Source organism: Schistocerca gregaria, chromosome 1 (genome assembly GCF_023897955.1).
Source record: "Schistocerca gregaria isolate iqSchGreg1 chromosome 1, iqSchGreg1.2, whole genome shotgun sequence".
Lineage (NCBI taxonomy): Eukaryota > Metazoa > Arthropoda > Insecta > Orthoptera > Acrididae > Schistocerca > Schistocerca gregaria.
Window position 1 is genome coordinate 640038542 of NC_064920.1, and position 20366 is coordinate 640058907.

The 20366-nt window shown below is 41.9% G+C and overlaps 1 protein-coding gene across 3 annotated transcripts in view; it reads left to right on the forward strand.

Moving 5' to 3' along the window:
* The window catches only part of LOC126360439 (choline transporter-like 1), a 141831-nt gene that overhangs the window by 93708 nt on the left and 27757 nt on the right, over window positions 1–20366 (forward strand). For all 3 annotated transcript variants that reach the window (XM_050007711.1, XM_050007710.1, XM_050007712.1), the window contains 4 exons: window positions 8824–8949; window positions 16367–16514; window positions 16598–16738; window positions 18024–18183. In XM_050007711.1, the coding sequence (XP_049863668.1) occupies window positions 8824–8949; window positions 16367–16514; window positions 16598–16738; window positions 18024–18183 (575 nt within the window). The remainder of the gene's footprint in view (window positions 1–8823; window positions 8950–16366; window positions 16515–16597; window positions 16739–18023; window positions 18184–20366) is intronic.

Consider the following 20366-nt stretch of genomic DNA (forward strand, 5'->3'; position numbering starts at 1 on the left):
ATGTCCCCAACTCGATGCACTGTTTAATGTCCTAATACCACTATGGTAGAGTGTTTGTATAGTTTGCAAAACATGGAGATAAACTAATGGCAAGTTGAAGTTTTGAGTCAGTCAAACAGGTGTGCTTGGATAGCTCAATTAGTAACATACTTTCTGTGAAAGGCAGGGTCCTGGGTTTGAGTCCCAGTTTAACACATAGTTTTGTCACAAATGGACACTTGAACTGTCACTTCAGCAGAAGTATGACTCTGTGCTCTAAGACTGAACTCCTAACAATGCATATATTTTTTGGTAGTGATGGGCATTTGCTCCTGTGGAAATGTTCCCATATGAACAAATCTTACTCAGGAATCACGCTTGTGAAGACAACAGCTGTGTTTGTATTTCAAGAAAATATCCCAGATGTGAAGGAACATACCATCTGTACAATGAATCAGCTGAGCAGCTGAAAAAATTCATCCCAAGGCCTTCTGGATGCTTACAGCCGTAGCTTGTGAAGAGTGTAATTCTACAATCAAGTCCAGACATATAGTGCTGCAAAAGTTCTGCAAATTCTGTCACTCAAAAAGCTGGCTATAAGAAAGCAGCATTGATCATTTTGCGTAAATTCTGTTAATTGCCAACTTCATCAGAGTATGGAATTATTTCAGAGGATTTCAGGAAAGAAGAATGCATTCTTACTTATTGCCACATAGGAATGCTGTATATTTCAAACCATGCAAAAGACATTGGACCAACCATGACATTTTGTCGTTCACACCTTAACTTAAAATGGGTCCAAGATCAAACTTTTCACTGCTATGGGCCTTTGGCAGAAAAGTGTAGATTAAACACCCGTTCCTACACCACTGATATGTGTACCTGTCCTTTTTTGATGTGGGATAGTGGCTCTGGTGTCAGAGCAGCCTAAGACACAGAATAAAGTCATGTTATAAGCTGTAAAGAGTCAATAATTGCTATCCAAATACATGGTCAGAAGTAATTTTGAATCTCTGCAATTTACAGGCAATTGGAAAGGTAGACACCTTTGTTGTTATGTTTTCGTCTAGACATGCTTCAGCGCTTTTTGCACTGTCTTCAGTGGGTTTATTTGTGTATCTTTTTTCTTCAAAATTGTTGTTGCATGTTAACCTTTAAAAAAACATTTTCTAAAAATGTTTACATTTGCAAAATGAGCAAACATTGTAAAATATTTGACATTGATTTTGCACTCAGTACAGGGTTGAGATATGCATCACTGAGTTTAAGTGTTTTATGTTGCATATTTAAAATATAGCTAAAAATAAACAACACGGACCACTTCAACTCAGTGATACATTTCTCAATTCTGTACTGTGTGCAGATCAATGTCAAATATTTGACAATAATTGCTCACTTTACCAAATGTTTCTATAAAAATTAATACTGTATGTAACAACAATTTTGCAGAAGAAAAACAAACAAGTAGACCTGTTGAATATAGCATAAAAACTGCTGAAATATGTCTGGATGAAAACAAAATTAGAAAGATGTCTTGCGTAAGGCAGAATACCTCTCCAATTGTCTTAGAAAACATGGAAATAAGGAGGACTGCAACATTCACAGTATAATTATTTACAGTCACTTTGTTTTATACCAGAGAAAAAAAATAAACTGCCTATAAATACTAACTATCAAACAATGAGCCTCCTTTGTCTCAAAATCTAGCTACTGGAAGAATAAAAGTGTTTTTTTTTTCTGCAGTCAATACAAAACTTCCAATAACTCATTGTATTGTTTGGTGTTGAGTAGTAGTCAGGCACATAAACAGAACTGAACTTATAGTTGAGCTTTTGGGCAAGCTACTTCCTCAGAGCGGTAAAATAAAGTGTTATAATTTTCTGGATAATAGTTGGAGTAATGAGGAGGAAGGTTTGAAAGCAAGGTAGGATAAAAGCTAGGGAATGGAGAGGCAGTAAGAAACTTGGGTAAGAACAGCCTTGGCAAATTCACACTGTTGCAATTGGGGGAATTAGCATGCACTACATGTATTACTCATGTCATATCAAGTGAAGACCAAAATGCAAGACCTGTTCTGTGCATCCTATTCCAGTCCCATCGCAACACAGCTAACCACATCATACGCTCCCTTTAAAACAACCATAGCATATCAACTCACTGCAGCCTCTGTACAATTTTTTATTTGTGCACAATTGCCACTCAACTGTCCGCTCAAGTGAATGGATATCAACACCATGTGGTGGGCAAGAGCAAATCTGGTCACCCAGTGGCAGAATACGATATGAGCGCAGCATGATTGACTTTGATAGCTGTGTCTCAATCCCTGCCAGTTTTATTAATCTCCCTCTGCTTTCCATCACCAGCTTCTTTCAACTGTGTAGATAAAAATGGTCTGCAGCTCTCCATGCTACCCTATCCTGTGCAAGCTTCTTCATCTCTCAGTACCTACGGCAACCTACATCCTTCGGAATCTGCTTAGTGTATTCATCTCGTGGTCTCCCTCTACGATTTTTACCCTCCATGTTGCCCTCCAATACTAAATTGGTGATCCCTTGATGCCTCGGTACATGTCCTACCAACCAATCTCTTCTTCTAGTCAAGTTGTGTCACGAACTCCTCTTCTCCCCAATTCTGTTCTGTTCAATACCTCCCCCCATGAACCATGGACCTTGCCTCAGGGATACAGATAGCCGTACCGTAGGTGCAACCACAACAGAGGAGTATCTGTTGAGAGGTCAGACAAACGTGTGGTTCCTGAAGAGGGGCAGCAGCCTTTTCAGTAGTTGCAAGGGCAACTGTCTGGATGATTGACTGATCTGGCCTTGTAGCAATAACCAAAATGGCCTTGCTGTGCTGGTACTGCGAACGGCTGAAAGCAAGGGGAAACTATGGCCGTAATTTTTCCCGAGGGCATGCAGCTTTACTGTATGATTAAATGATGATGGCGTCCTCTTGGGTAAAATATTCCAGAGGTAAAATAGTTCCCCATTCAGATCTTTGGGCGGGGACTACTCAAGAGGATGTCGTTATCAGCAAAAAGAAAACTGGCGTTCTACGGATCGGAGCATGGAATGTCAGATCCCTTAATCAGGCAGGTAGGTTTGAAAATTTAAAAAGGGGAATGGATAAGTTAAAGTTAGATATAGTGGGAATTAGTGAAGTTCGGTGGCAGGAGGAACAAGACTTCTGGTCAGGTGACTACAGGGTTATAAACACAAAATCAAATAGGGGTAATGCAGGAGTAGGTTTAATAATGAATAGGAAAATAGGAATGCGGGTAAGCTACTACAAACAGCATAGTGAACGCATTATTGTGGCCAAGATAGATACGAAGCCCACACCTACTACAGTAGTACAAGTTTATATGCCAACTAGCTCTGCAGATGACAAAGAAATTGAAGAAATGTATGATAAAATAAAAGAAATTATTCAAATAGTGAAGGGTGATGAAAATTTAATAGTCATGGGTGACTGGAATTCAGCAGTAGGAAAAGGGAGAGAAGGAAACGTAGTAGGTGAATATGGATTGGGGCTAAGAAATGAAAGAGGAACCCGCCTGGTAGAATTTTGCACAGAGCACAACTTAATCATAGCTAATACTTGCTTTAAAAATCATGAAAGAAGGTTGTATACATGGAAGAACCCTGGAGATACTAGAAGGTACCAGATAGATTATATAATGGTAAGACAGAGATTTAGGAACCAGGTTTTAAATTGTAAGACATTCCCAGGGGCAGATGTGGACTCTGACCACAATCTATTGGTTATGACCTGTAGATTAAAACTAAAGAAACTGCAAAAAGATGGGAATTTAAGGAGATGGGACCTGGATAAACTGAAAGAACCAGAGGTTGTACAGAGTTTCAGGGAGAGCATAAGGGAAAAATTGACAGGAATGGGGGAGAGAAATACAGTAGAAGAAGAATGGATAGCTTTGAGGGATGAAGTAGTGAAGGCAGCAGAGGATAAAGTAGGTAAAAAGATGAAGACTAGTAGAAATCCTTGGGTAACAGAAGAAATATTGAATTTAATTGATGAAAGGAGAAAATATAAAAATGCAGTAAATGAAGCAGGCAAAAAGGAATACAAACGTCTCAAAAATGAGATCGACAGGAAGTGCAAAATGGCTAAGCAGGGATGGCTAGAGGACAAATGTAAGGATGTAGAGGCTTATCTCACTAGGGGTAAGATAGATACTGCCTACAGGAAAATTAAAGAGACCTTTGGAGATAAAAGAACCAATTGTATGAACATTAAGAGCTCAGATGGAAACCCAGTTCTAAGCAAAGAAGGGAAAGCAGAAAGGTGGAAGGAGTATATAGAGGGTTTATACAAGGGCGATGTACTTGAGGACAATATTATGGAAATGGAAGAGGATGTGGATGAAGATGAAATGGGAGATATGATACTGCGTGAAGAGTTTGACAGAGCACTGAAAGACCTGAGTCGAAACAAGGCCCCCGGAGTAGACAACATTCCATTGGAACTACTGACGGCCTTGGGAGAGCCAGTCCTGACAAAACTCTACCATCTGGTGAATAAGATGTATGAAACAGGCGAAATACCCGCAGACTTCAAGAAGAATATAATAATTCCAATCCCAAAGAAAGCAGGTGTTGACAGATGTGAAAATTACCGAACAATCAGTTTAATAAGCCACAGCTGCAAAATACTAACACGAATTCTTTACAGACGAATGGAAAAACTAGTAGAAGCCGACCTCGGGGAAGATCAGTTTGGATTCCGTAGAAACACTGGAACACGTGAGGCAATACTGACCTTACGACTTATCTTAGACGAAAGATTAAGGAAAGGCAAACCTACATTTCTAGCATTCGTAGACTTAGAGAAAGCTTTTGACAATGTTGACTGGAATATTCTCTTTCAAATTCTAAAGGTGGCAGGGGTAAAATACAGGGAGCGAAAGGCTATTTACAATTTGTACAGAAACCAGATGGCAGTTGTAAGAGTCGAGGGGCATGAAAGGGAAGCAGTTGTTGGGAAGGGAGTAAGACAGGGTTGTAGCCTCTCCCCGATGTTATTCAATCTGTATATTGAGCAAGCAGTAAAGGAAACAAAAGAAAAATTCGGGGTAGGTATTAAAATCCATGGAGAAGAAATAAAAACTTTGAGGTTCGCCGATGACATCGTAATTCTGTCAGAGACAGCAAAGGACTTGGAAGAGCAGTTGAATGGAATGGACAGTGTCTTGAAAGGAGGATATAAGATGTACATCAACAAAAGCAAAATGAGGATAATGGAATGTAGTCGAATTAAGTCGGGTGCTGCTGAGGGAATTAGATTAGGAAATGAGACACTTAAAGCAGTAAAGGAGTTTTGCTATTTGGGGAGCAAAGTAACTGATGATGGTCGAAGTAGAGAGGATATAAAATGTAGACTGGCAATGGGAAGGAAAGCGTTTCTGAAGAAGAGAAATTTGTTAACATCGAGTATAGATTTAAGTGTCAGGAAGTCATTTCTGAAAGTATTTGTATGGAATGTAGCCATGTATGGAAGTGAAACATGGACGATAAATAGTTTGGACAAGAAGAGAATAGAAGCTTTCGAAATGTGGTGCTACAGAAGAATGCTGAAGATTAGATGGGTAGATCACATAACTAATGAGGAAGTATTGAATAGGATTGGGGAGAAGAGAAGTTTGTGGCACAACTTGACCAGAAGAAGGGATCGGTTGGTAGGACATGTTCTGAGGCTTCAAGGGATCACCAATTTAGTATTGGAGGGCAGTGTGGAGGGTAAAAATCGTAGAGGGAGACCAAGAGATGAATACACTAAGCAGATTCAGAAGGATGTAGGTTGCAGTAGGTACTGGGAGATGAAGAAGCTTGCACAGGATAGGGTAGCATGGAGAACTGCATCAAACCAGTCTCAGGGCTGAAGACCACAACAACAACAACAACAACAACACCTCCTCATTAGTTATGCGATCATTACATGGGTAATGTGTTTGATCCACTAAGTAAAGTGGTGTTGAAAATATCGTCTTACTTTATTTGATGAACCTTCAGAAGCATTTCTTTCTTCATTTGAAGTTCTTTCAGCATCTATCTTCAACCACTTATCCATAGCGTATGATGCACAATGCAGAGTCTAATCCTGATTGACATCGGTAGGCGATAGATCATAACTCTGCTAGTCCCTGTTGTCTACTGTCGGATGGACACCAACTCAACACCTGTGTCCCACATGCTTCCTGCCTATTTCCATTGTATGCCAAAGACAAAAGAGAGCTATTGTCTAGAAGAGAGAATAAATAAAGTGAAAAGTGATTCAAGATTAAGTTCACTGCAGTTGTTGGTTACATTGTGCAGTGTTTTCTCTGTATTTTTTACATATAACTATTATTATTAGGTATATTAAACTTATGTGTTTTTTGCTTTGCCGTGATCAACTGCACTATTAGCTGTAATCAACCAGTTGTCCACCCCTGTCCTGTGTCTTCCATGTAGACACCCATTTCTTCTTCTATCACGGCACCAGACAAGTCCTACCTCCTCTAAGGGCTTCGATGTACTCTCTCCACTGACCCGCTCTCTTCTCTGTGTTGACTGTGAAAATCCCATTGCACTTGTAATGCTGATGTCCTTGCTTTTAATTTAACCAAAGCTTGTTTTGACTTTTTTGTATACTGAATCAGTACTTTTGATAATCATTTCTTTTCCAGTTTCTTCATGGTTTTCCTAAAGCCACCTGCCTTGCCTTTCCTGCATTTTCAGTTTATTTCATTCCCAAGTGACTTATATTTCTGTTTTTTCCTGAAAACTTCTGTGCTTTCTTCTTTTGTCAATCACTTGAAACATTTCTTCTTTTGCCCAAGGTTCCTTCGCAGCTACCTACCATGTACCTATGTTAGTCCGTCCAGCTTCTGTGATTGTCCTTATTTTAGATGTGCCCATTCCTCTTCAACTGAACTGCCCTTTGTGGTGGTCATTATCTACACCCTTAGAGAACTTCAAAACACACCTCATGATTTCCCAGTGCTTCAGTATCCCACTCCTTTCCATAGTGATTCCTCTGGGCAATTTGCTTGACTTTTAGTCCTCTCTTCACCTCTACTAAACTCAGATCTGAATCTATATCTGCTGCTGTGTATGCCTTACCAATCCAGTATCTGATTTTGATTTTGAGTTCTCTGATTGGCCATGAATAATCCACCTTGAATCTCCCCAAGTCTCCTGGAATTTTCCAAGTATGCCACCTCCCCTGCGAACAATTAACTTTTACTAATTGAAATGTAATGCAGAACTCGGTTAGTCGTGCTCTCTCTCATTCCAAGTACCAAGCTCATGTTCTCCCAAAACACTTTCTTCTACCCCTTCTTTTATACTGTCGGATTCAAACCTTCCATGATAATTACAAGGGTTGGAACCTTAATAGTGGCAACTACTTATTTACAGCTCATACAAAATAGATACATGTTTCAAAGTTTTACTGACCTTCAAAATAGTCACCAGCATTGTCTATAACCCGTTGCCAGCAATGTGGAAGTCGTAGGATACTCTTGGCTGTGCCAGTTGTATTGACAGTTCGAGCAGTGCGGTCTGTTGCTCGACGAATTTGTAGCAATTCTGAAGTGAATGCCATGAAGTGTTTCCTTCAGTGTAAAAATAGAGTTGAAATCATGAGGACTTAAGTCAGGGGAGTGCAGAAGTGGTATAGCACTTAGGAGCCCCATCAGTCAAACAAATCAGTAACAGCTTGCACTGTACGTGCTTGAGCATTGTCCTGCAAAATGATGGTCAGGTCCTTCAGAAAGTGACATCACTTCTGTATCTAAGCTGATCATAGGTTGTGTTCAAAAAATGAACAGCTGAGAGACAGCAGGGGCTCATTCAAAATCTTTTGCCAATGGAGAAATCATCAAGACACTATTTGATATACAGGCCATGTGTCCTGTGAATACACATTATATTTCTTATGTGGTGGTCTTTGTTGCCTGCAGCAGCCTTCTGCAGTTGATCATTGCTATTTCTTCCACCTTTTAGGGTCAGATTCCCACCCCAAGGGCAAGAGAATACCCTAAAACTTTGTCTTGTCCTCCACCCTCGTCAACAAGACTGTTGACAGAATGACAAGGACTCCAGGTGTTGGAAGTCTCTGGCCACCATTCCTGATTATTTTTATTCAAAATTTAAGGAATGATGGTGTTTGAACCTGGGAACCAGATTGTTTTGATCACTAGTAAAGGTGCTGACCCTAGCCCATGGGTTTAAACGTAGCTAATCTACACCCACATTATTCTCTCCACAGTCTCCATCACTGTCTGTTCCATCTTGACCTTGGTCCTCCCCCCCCTCCTCCTCCTTCCCCCTCCCCATTCCCCTCCCCCTTCCTCTTCCTTTCCAACAATTACCACTTTGACCAACATCTAAGTTTTATCATGTAGCACATGCAACTTCCTGTAGCTGCACCAGTGTAAGCTTAACTGGTACCCCTATCCTGTCCCAGTCTCCTTTGCTACTCTTCTTCCTCTAATCCTCATCCTCCAGGCCTCCTTAACAATTTCACCCGCTTCATCAGCCACAATAAAATGTGAGGCAAAGGAAGGTACACGTGTGCGTGTGTGTGTGTGTGTGTGTGTGTGTGTGTGTGTGTGTGTGTGTGTGTGTGTGTGTTTTCCATGTAAATATATGCATAGATATATGTCCGTAGTTCTTGTGAAATAAGGGAAACATAGTTTGGGAGTGTGTGTACATTAAGCAAAAATAATGCAGATTGTAGCCATTACAGTGGCTACTTCTTATGCAGAAATTTTAAATTGACAACTAGGAATCAGATGTAGCGTTGCCAAGTCATGTTAATTGTGTGTTTCTTCATTTTCAGGCTATCCTGGAGTAAAGCCATTTCTGCCATTTGCTAGTTTTACTGATGAGAGTGTGGTGAAGAACAATGATGCAGAGACAACAACATTAAAACCACGGAATAATATCTCTTTGGCTGGCTTTAAACGTGCGTAATAGAAAGATGCATTTAGAAAACCTACATTTTGCTACATCTCAGAAATATAGTCCATAAATGTAACAGTTTTGTTTAGATAATAATATGTTTCATAATGTTGTAATATGTGTTTCCTAGCCACAGAATTCCTCGTGAATGAATGGTCTCTCTGAAAAAAATCCCAACGATCCTTCATACCATATCCTACTCCTGCCCTTGCATAGTTTTCAAAAATGTGCTGCCAGCAAAAGTTACTCATGGATGTAACGCAAACAAGCATTGCATGTAAGTAGTGACATTTTCTTGTTTTATATTAGTGCATAAATATAAGGTTAAATGTCCAGGTTTCATCTTCATTCATTCTGCAGTTTGTTCTAGACTGAGTACTAAACTGCCGTTGGTGAGATAACATGTTCTTTGTTAGTCATGGTTCTGCATATCAAAGTGTTAAAGTGTATATAGCGATCACCATGTAGAGCACACTCACCTACATGACCATTGTAATAATAAGAAATGTCAAACAATTTTTGATCAGGATAGTCACAGGAGACAAAACATGGTTCTTTTGTTAAGAATCTGAATCAAAATGGCATAGTTTATGATGGAAATATTTGGAATCACCTGCCAGGCCGACTTGGGCCTCTGTAGGAAGGGTAATGCAAACAACTGTCCGGAGGGGGGGGGGGGGGGGGGGGTCAGATGGACCTGTGGGGAAAATTACTTGGATGAGGGGAGAGTTATTGAAACCTTAAGGTACAGTAATATGCTGACCATCTATTGAAGCTAAACAGTGAGCATTGAGACTTGTTGATGCGAAACTCTTGAAACATCGTCCACTTGGGTTTTACGGTGTTGGAGCACACTGCCCCCAACCCAGATCTCAAAACTGCAGACTATTGAAGATTATTTATGAGGTTGTCAATTTTATATGAGCAATAAAATACAGGAAGCACTGCATAAATTCCTCTTACAGGAAACAGACAATATTATGGATTGCTTGATGACTTGCATTGAAAAATACTTGTAATGTAGCTATCCAGAAAGTAACCTACTTTAGGCTACATATAATCCTAAAATTATGGCTTTGCCTTAATTCTTTATGTATTCATCATTCAAATTTAAGCTTTTATCATTTCTCTCAATGAGTACCAAACTCTCCATGCATTAAGTTTTGCCCTTGAAGAGTTGGATTCCAGTGAGCACAGAGCTTGTGGCATGCTAATCATTCAGAATCTGCAGAAAGTTGTCTGACTGTTGAGGTATTGGGTAAACTGTCTGTTTCCATCAATTTTTTGTACCTGTTTGTTGCTGGGTACAGACAGATGGCCACCTCAGTCATTCTTGTGAATATTCATTTTTCCACTTTTGAAAACCATTGATGCACAGCTCCTGCAGTCCTCATATTCAGTCATGTGCAGTACTGCTTTTCTGGTGAATGTCAACATACCAAGAAGTCCCTTCCGTACGGCCTTGCCACTCGTGGTTGCCGCATCTGCAGTTATGAGCAGTCCGTCTCAAAACATACTGAGGGTCTCATTGAAGCCTTCACTGACCGTAATTATCCTCCCATCCTTGTACAAAAACAAATCTCCCATGCCTTATCTTTCCAATCTCCCACCACCTCCAAAAGCCCCACAGTCCGGCCACACAGGAGCATTCCCCTCGTAACTCAGTACCATCCGGGACTGGAACAACTGAATTACATTCTCTGCCAGGGTTTCAATTACCTCTCATTGTGCCCTGAAATGAGAAATGTCCTGTCCACTATCCTTCCTACCCCTCCTATCGTGGTATTCCGCCGTCCACCAAACTTACACAATGTACTTGCCCATCCTTACACAACCCCTGCTCCCAGTCCCTTACCTCATGGCTCATACACCTGTAATAGACCTAGATGCAAGACCTGTCCCATACATCTTCCTACCACCGCCTGCTCCAGTCCAGTCGCTAACATCACCTATCCCATCAAAGGCAGGGCTACCTGAGAAACCATTCATTTGATTTACAAGCTAAGCTTGCAACCACTGTGCTGCTTTCTATGTAGGCATGATAACCAACAAGCTGTCTATCTGCATGAATGGCCACCGACAAACTGTGGCCAAAAGACAAGTAGACCACCCCGTTGTTGAACACGCTGCCAAACATGATATCCCTCATTCAGTGACTGCGTCACAGGCTGTGCCAAATGATCCTTCCCACCTATACTAGCTTTTCTGAATTGCGCAGGTGAGAACCTTCCCTGCAATACATCCTACATTCCTGTAACCCTCCTGGCCTCAACATTCATTACTCACTGTCCTTACCCATCCAGCCCCCTCCCTGTTACCATTCCAGCACTACACAGCCATCATTTCACTGCTACACCCAGCCTTTTAATTTCTTTTTATCTTTTTATTTCTGTCCTTTCTGCTACTTACCGCCCCCCCCCCCTCTCCTCACCTTCTCTCCTGCCCTCCGTCTAAACTGCAACACTTCACTGTCCGCCACTCCCACCATACTATCACTCCCCCTCCCCTCCCCAGCCTCCTCCTTACTCCCACCCAGTTGCCACTCCCATCATGCACTAGTGCTGCTGCTCGCAGTGTGCTTTCAGCTCTCTGACTGCAGACGTGTCTAAGTTGCATTTGTGTGGACCATGTTTTGGAAGGAAAGGACTTAAGATCCTTGTCTAACAATTCATATTTAGATTTTCTGTAATTTCTCTGAATCAGTACAGGTCAATACTGGAATAATTACCCAAAGAGGCTATGTCTGCTTCTCCAATTGATACACTTCTCCATTTTGGAGAAATTACCTGAGATGTTAAAATGTTGTTTAAACAGTGGAAAATCCAGGATGGAACGTAACAATATTGTGAAAAGGATAGTTGCTACTCAACAAATAGTGGAGATGCTGAGTCGTAAATAGGCACAACGAAAAGACTGTCGGACAGTGAACTTTCAGCTAACAAGACCTTTGCCGAAGATAGAAAACACGCACATACACACTCATGCAAATGCAAATCACAAACACATGACCACAGTCTCTGGTAGCTGAAGCCAGACTGTGAGCAGCAGCACATGATGGGAGAGGCAACCTGGTGGTGAGGTAAGGAGGAGGCTGTGGTGGAGAAGGGGAGGGATAGCAGGATGGGGTGGGAGATGATAAAGTGCTGCTTGTGTCAGCACGCAGGAATGAGATGGAGGCAGGGTAGGGCAGCTGGGTGCAGTTGGAAGGTTAGATGAAGAGCAGGAGGAAGGAGGGAGGGTAGTGGAAAAGAAGAGAAGTGAGAAAACTGAGGGTGTAGTGCTGGAATGGGAACAGGGAAGGGGCTAGATGGTTATGGACAATGACTAATGAAGGATGAGGCCAGGAGAGTCGCAGCAACATATTATATATTGCAGAAAGAGTTCCCACTTGCACAATTCAGAAAAGATGGTGTTGGTGGGGAGGATCCAGATGGCACAGGATTTAAAGCAATCATTGAAATGAAATTGTTGTGTTGAGTGGTGTGCTCAGCAATTGGGTGGCCCAGCTGTTTCTTGACCACGGTTCGTCATTGGACATTTGCGCAGACAACATCTTGCTGGTTGTCATGCCCACGTAGAATGCATCACAGTGGTTGCAGCTTAGCTTATAGAACACATGACTGGTTTCACCGGTAGTCCTGCCTTTAATGAGGTAGGTGATGTTTGTGACTCTACTAGAGTAGTTGGTGGAGGGAGGATGTATGGGGCAGGTCTTGCATCCAGATCTATTACAGGGGTGTGAACCATGAGGCAAGGGGTTGGGAGCAGAGGTTCTGTAGGGATGGATGAGGATATTGTGTAGGTTCAGTGGATGGTGGAATGCCATTGTGAGAGGGGTGGTAAGGATACTAGGTCGTACATTTGTCATTTCAGGGCATTATGAGAGGTAGTTTAAACCCTGGCAGAGAATGTAGTTCAGTTGCTCCAGTCCTGGATGGTAATGAGTCACAAGGGAAATGTACCTCTGTGGCCAGATGGTGGGACTTTGGGAGGTGGTAGGTGACTGGAAAGATAAGACACAAGAGATCTGTTTTTGTACAAGGCTGGAAGGATAATTACAGCCTGTGTGGGCCTCAGTGAGACCATCAACATACTTCAAGAGGGACTGCTCATTCACTAGAGATGCAAGCGCCATGGGTAGCTAATTCGTATGGAAGGGCCTTCTTGATACGGAATGGGTGGCAGCAGTCTAGTGGAGAGATTGCTTGCGGCTGGTAGCCTTTATATGGACAGAGGTAGTAATGTAGCCATCTTTGAGGTGGAGATCAACATTGGGGAAGGTGGCTTGTAGGGTCGAGTAGGACCAGGTGAAGTGAATGGGGGAGAAGGTGTTGAGATTCTGGAGGAACGTGCATAAGATGTCCTCACCCTCGATCCAGATCATGAAGGTGTCATCAGTGAATCTGAACCAGATTAGGGATTTGGGATTCTGGGTGTTTAGGAAGGATTCCTCTAGGGGGAGCCACCAACCCCACCTATCAGACTCAACTAAAGACCTATGTTGAACCCTACCTGACTCAGTTTGCTCCTCCACCCAACTGTAGGCTACCCTCACTGCCCCCAAATCACTCCTTGTTAACCTTCCAGAATCTCTTAATCTCGAACCAAGCGTTGCCATCATTCCCCAAATCCTTCAACATGCAAACTAACTCTACACCCACAGAAAGAACTGCAATCCACTACCTAAAAACTGATCCCAATCTTATAATACTACCTGCTGACAAAGGCTCCACCACTGTTGTTTTGAACCGCAGGGATCACCTGGCAGAAGGACTCTGGCAGCCATCAGATTTATCCACCTACAAATCCTGCTACAGTGACCCCATTCCAGGAATCCAACAGGATCTCCGATGTCTCCTCAAATCCTTAGGCCCATCCCAGAACCTGTCCACAGAGTCCATCTCTCTCCTCACCCCTACCATCCCTGCACTCCTGCCTTCTACATACTTCTTAAAGTCCATAAACCCATTATGCCCCATTGTGACTGGTTACTGTGCCCTCGTAGACCACAACCTTCAGTCCTGCTTGTCACTATTGATGCCACCTCCCTTTACACGAACATCCCTAATGCCCATTGTCTTATTGCTGTTGAACACTATCTTTCCCAACATGTGATGGATTCCAAATGAGCAGCCTCTTTCTATGTCGTCATGACCGACTAAATCCTGACCTACATTTATGTCTCCTTTGAAGGCATTACCTACAAACAAATCTGGGATACGACTATGGGCACCCGCATGGCACCATGCTATACCAACCTATCCATAGACCATTTAGAGGAATCCTTCCTAAATGCCCAGAATCCCAAACACCTCACCTTGGTCAGAATCATTGATGATGTCTTCATGATCTGGATCAAGGGTGAGAACACCTGTTCACATTCCTCCAGAACCTTGACACCTTCTCCCCCATTCACTTCTCCTGGTTATACTCAACCCAACAAGCCACCCTTCCATGATGTTTACATCCACCTCAAAGATGACTACTTCAGAACTTCTGCCCATATCAAACCCACCAAGAACCAGCAATACGTCCACTTCAACAGCTGCCACACATTCCATACCAAGAAGTCCCATCCATACAGCTTAGCTACTCGTGGCCGTCACATTTGTAGTGCCGAGCAGTCGTCTTGAAATATACCGGATCTCACAGAGGCCTTCATAGATTGAAAGTACCCTCAAAACCTTGTACAAAAACATATCCTGTGCCTTATCCTTCCAGTCACCTAGCACCTCCCAAAGGCCCACCGTCCAGCCACAGAGGTGCATTCCTCTTGTGCCTCAGTACCATCCAGGACTGGAGCAACTGAATTACATCCTCTGCCAGGGTTTCGACTATCTCTATCATGCTCTGAAATGAGAAATGTGCTACCCACTATCCTTCCCACCCCTTCCACAGTGGCATTCTGCCAGCCACTGAACCTACACAATATTCTCACCCTCCCCACAGAACCCCTGTCTCCTATCCTTGTCTCATGGTTCATATCCTTGTAATAGACATAGATGCAAAACTTGCCCAGATGCAAAACTTGCCCCATACATCCTCCCACCACCTCCTACTCCAGTCCGATCACAGACACCATCTATTCCATCAAAGGCAGGGCTACCTGTGAAATCAGTCATGTGGTCTACAAGCTAAGCTACAAGCACTGTGCTGCATTCTACATGGGCATGACAGCCAACAAGCTGTCTGGCCGCTTAAGTGGCCACTGCAAACTGTGGTGAACCCCCATTGCTGATCACACCGCCCATCACAATGTTCTTCATTTCAATGACTGCTTCACAGCTTGTGCCATCTGGATCCTTGCCATCAACATCAGCTTTTCTGAATTGTGCAGGTGGGATCTTTCCCTGCAATATATAATATGTTCCTGTAATCCTCCTGGCCTCAACCTTCATTAGTTATTGTACGTACCATCTAGCCTTTCCCTGTTCCCATTTCAGCACTACACCGCTCTCTATTCCACCGATGCATCCTCAGTCTTTTTACTTCTCTCCTTTTCCACTACCATCCCCGCCCTCTCCTACCTCCCACGCCAACCTGCTATCCGTCATCTTCCCTGCCCAGCCTCCTCCTTATCTCCACCATCTGGTTGCCTCTGCTCACAATTTGGCTTCAGCTGCTGGAGACTGTGTGTGTGTGTGTGTGTGTGTGTGTGTGTGTGTGTGTGTGTGTGTTGTCTATTTTTGACAAAGGCCTTGTTAGCTGAAAGCTCACTTTCTGACAGTCTTTTTGTTGTGTTTATCTGCTACTCAGCATCTCCACTATACGTTGAGCAGCACCTATCCTTTTCGTAATATTGTTATGTTGTTTAGTTAATTTTTAAAAATTCATAAGTCCAAATGTTCAGAGGTGTTTTAATTACTGTTTTTCAGCCTTGTGTATTTCTGCTTTTGTGTCCTCCAAGACAAAATTTGTTTTGTGTCATAGTATAAGTAATAAAATAAACTTTTTAAACATATTTGTTAATTCTCCATTTTGTATATTTTGTTTATTGATGACAGTGTTTCATTTTTGCTCTTGAAATTAACTGTCTCAACTGCCCTGGAAGGAATCATTAGATTTCAGGTATTGCAATTGATTTAAATATGTTTATATGTGTTCTGATTTTATGGAGATTTTTTACTATACCTTCACAATATATTGTAAGCAGTTTCATAGATTCATTTCTCCCTTAGTCTTATCTCACTTGCATTCATGCAGTATGTAAATTTAACAGGTATTTACTCTGCAGTTGATTCTGGTCTTTTGGAGAGAGGGATTTAGCATTAGAAAATAACTCTTATAGTGCTTATTGGGAAAGTGTACCAAAAATTGTATAGATTTATACATCTGGATGTATATTTATATCACATGCTGGATTTTAAAAAGAAAGAAGTTTGTGATTCGGAGAATTTACTTCCTTAATTCCATTGTTTCAGAATTTACTTGGGTGGAGTTTGTTGATCCAATGTGGGTACGATATTTCTGGTGGATTTACCTTATTGCTCTTGTCTGGGTTCCTGAATTCATTTTGGCTTGCCAACAAATGGTCATTGCTGGTGCAGTATCACAGTGGTATTTTAACAGGTAACAAACAAATTCATATTTTTAAAATATTTTTGTGTAAAAAACATTAAATGAAAACAAAAAATCTCTTGTCTGTGCTGCAGACGTTCATCAAGAGATATTACCCCCGTGAGAACAGCTATGGAGCGACTTGTTTGCCAACATTTGGGATCAGTTGCTAAAGGTTCATTGCTTATAACAATCTTCAAGCTTCCACGTCTCATACTGATGTATCTACATGCTAAGTGAGTTTACACAGATTACATTATTTTATAAAACTTATATCTTTCCCCATTATTCTCCCTGAATATCAGTTTTCAAGTTTGTTGTATAAGTGCAGCTCAAAAGAAGAGATACACTTTAAAAAGAAGAGATACACTTTAAGTCTTTAAAATATTCTGTAACATAACTTTGTAAACCTTATGAATGTCTCTCCTTTTTGTATTGTCATATCATGTGGCAAGCTGTCAGTTGATTGTGAATGTAAGTAAGTGGTACAGGTTTCTGGAATTTTGCATTGAATTAATTTAATTCAAACACTAATGAAACACACTGATATTTTTTACACTTGTCCCATAATGTATGAATTCACAGAAACATTAAGTTCTTCATAGTGTAGTGGAAACCTTTTTTTATAAAGGATGATTGGTGAACAAACTACAGGAAATGATTCCTTCAAGGATAAGAAGGGAAAAAAGGTCATATCAGCAAATGACTGGAAATGCCTTCCAAGGAATGTACACCCACTTGAAGGTGGAGATAAAAGATCTTCAGGCGAGTAGGTTTCCATGATTGAAAGCACACATGGCAAGTGGGAATGTTCTGCCTGTAGTCATGTAGCTGCCACATTACCCTTCACACCAGCAAGGAAAGCAGGGTCACTCACAGAAAGTGCAGATATGCCTCGCCTGTGAGGCATTTTGGAAGGATGATTGGTCCCACAAGGTGATCGTCAATAATCTCTGACCAAAAATTGAGGCTGAACCGGAACTAATAGTTCACTGCCACCATACCATGGGGATTCTCCATAGCCCACAGGCGGGTGTTGTGAAGGTTGACAGTACCACCCCTTGTAAAGGTAGCCTCATCTGCGAACAGGAATAGTGTCAGAAATCCCAATGCTGTGGTGGCCTATGTGATGAACCAGTGACAAAACAGTTGCTACGGAGGCAAGTCCATTGGTAAAAAGGCATGCACATGTTGTAAATGATGCAGATGATTCTAGCTGTTGTGGATGGAGAACGTTCCACGTGGTAACCTGGTTTGTACCCTGCTCAAAGACCACATGCATGTTTCTGTTACCAATGTCACTGTCAATATCCATATGATTGTTTTTGCTCCTTATCCTGTCAGGGATAATTTCCTGCTATTTGTTGCCCTTTTATCAAAATCACCCTGTTGAGAGACTGTCCTATGTGAAGTGTGTAGCAATTCCATATCACCAGTGAAAATTTTAAAAGATGATCTGAACATTTCTTCTTTTTCAGGTACCTATCTTTCATTTATTTTAGGAAGTATTAATGATTTCAGGTTGCATGCTAACAAGGAAACATCTAGTGTCGCCCGTTGTTGTCTGAAGTGCTGTATATGCTGCTTGTACTGCTTCGAAAATTGCATAAGGTTCCTGAACCAGAATGCTTATACTGTGGTGGCGATGGAAGGAGTTAATTTCTGTGATGGTGCTCGCATAGTGAGTAGTTTTATGACCTCATCTACTAATTTGTTCTGCTGATAGAGCAGCTGTGGCATTATTCATAGGAGTACTTGATAGCTTAATGAAAACTGTAATGAATGACAGTATGAGAAAGAAAGAGGGAGTGAGCGAGTGTGCAAGGGGAGTTGTGGGAGGGGTTGGGCAAGATAGAGGGAGAAGGTGAGGGTGTGTGGGCAGAGGGGGAGGGAGAATTGAAAATGAATCTTTTATTTTTAATACCCTTTGCCTGGAGGAAGTGAATTGTTACAGTTTTTGGTAATATATGTATTAAGATATGCAGCATCCAACCATAAAAGTTAGAATTGTCTAAGAATGCAGACTGTTGTGGCAAATTTCACTGACGAAAAAATCTCACATTATCAGCCAAGTGGCAACATCGTCTTGAAGCACTGCTTTCAGTTATTTTATGAAGTTTTAATGATTTCAGGTTTCATTGTAGGATAGTTCTTAAATTTCATGTGTTTTTCTATTTAAGAGGTTTAGAGGTTTAATCTCACTTTTTTAACTGTAAGCATAAATTCAGGCAGGCCTAGGGCAGTTTTCATTTCTTATGAAGAGCCAGCTACATAGCTCATGTCCATTAGTGTCACATCAGGATGGTTTTGTAGTTTACATCTTCAGTTAGTCTTGCTGGCCAGTGTAGGATGTTTGCATGGAGTGTGCAGACGCAGGAGGAGCTGGCCATAGTTCAGGAATAGTGGAACATACTTTTGGCTAGTCAGCCGCTTTCATGCTGCTGTCTTGAGGTGTAGCGGTGGCAGAGAATCTGGTGCATCACATGGGACATCTCAGGTGTTGCTCATTGCTGCTGAGGTACCTCTTGCCTTCAGAACAGTGTGGTGATGGGTGGTAATGTGTGTACCTTCCTTTAGGCAGAGGGCCAATGTGGAGGCTGGCTGTCTGGCCATCTGGCCTCATCTCTTCACCCTGTGAGTGAACAGGTGACTGTTCCTTCAACAGGGTCTGAGCAAGCATATGAGGAGCTGAAATTTGCTTATTTAATGGGAGCTCCAACATTATGTGCATTATGGAGCCCCTTAGGAAGATATTGTTTAGGGCTTAAAAAAGCCAATGTGTGATCGGTATGTGTGCTGGTGAGCCTTATCCAAAATATGTAGGCAGTCTTAATTGTAGCTGTCTAGCAGTAGAGTGCAGTCATGTGCAACTTGTAGCTCACATCAGCACCAGTGATGCCTGTTGCAAGGATTTTCAGGCTGCTGGTGGATTTAGTGAATGTCACTGACCTCACACCCTGGTTACAAGCAAAGCTAATAATTTACAGCATTGTTCCCAGAGTTGATTGGGGTCATTTTGGTTTGGAGCCAAGTGGGGGTCTCAGCCAGAGGCTTTGTCGTCTGTGCAAATTTCTGGACCTGCATAATCGGGTGGGGAATTGTAGGTCTCTTTGATTGGTCAGAGATTTACTACCCAAAGAAAGCAGCTACTCAGGTTGCAGAGTGCTTGCGGAGCACACATGGAGGTTTTTAGGCTAGGCTGTAGTTTTAGTTATTCTGGTGAGCACTCACCAGTCAATACACAGATAGTGAAATCAGAATGCATTCAGCAGATTGCCAAAGTATTCGTAATAAAGTTCCCGAATGTACTGTACTACAGGAAAGTTCTCACACTCCAGTTATTCTTGGAGTCAAGAGTTGGCTGAAACCTAAAATAGAAAACTCCTGGGATATTTAGCGAGTCATGGAATGTATATGCGAAAGGCAGATTAGATACCATTGGAAAGGGGGGGGGGGGGGGTTCATTGCTGTTGACAAAAATATTGTCTCTATTGAGATTGAAACTGAGTGTGACAGTGAATTTATCTGGTCATGTGTAACAGATTTAGGTGAAATAAAGTTATTGATGGTTGTTTTTCCTAGCCACCTGTTTCCACTGTGATAGTTATATGAGTCATTCAGAGAAAGTCTACAGTCAGTAGCCTGTAAATACCCAGATCACACAATACTATTGGCAGTGGCTTTAATGTCCTGAGAACAGGCTGGTACATCTATGGATTCAATGCAGTGGGTGCAGACACACTTTTGCAAAGCACTTCTGGACATGTTTTTCGAAAACTGTCTTCAGCGGCTAGTTCGGCAGCCCACATGCAATGGAAATATCGTAGGAGTTGTAGCTACAGGCAGGGTGGACCATATCAGTAT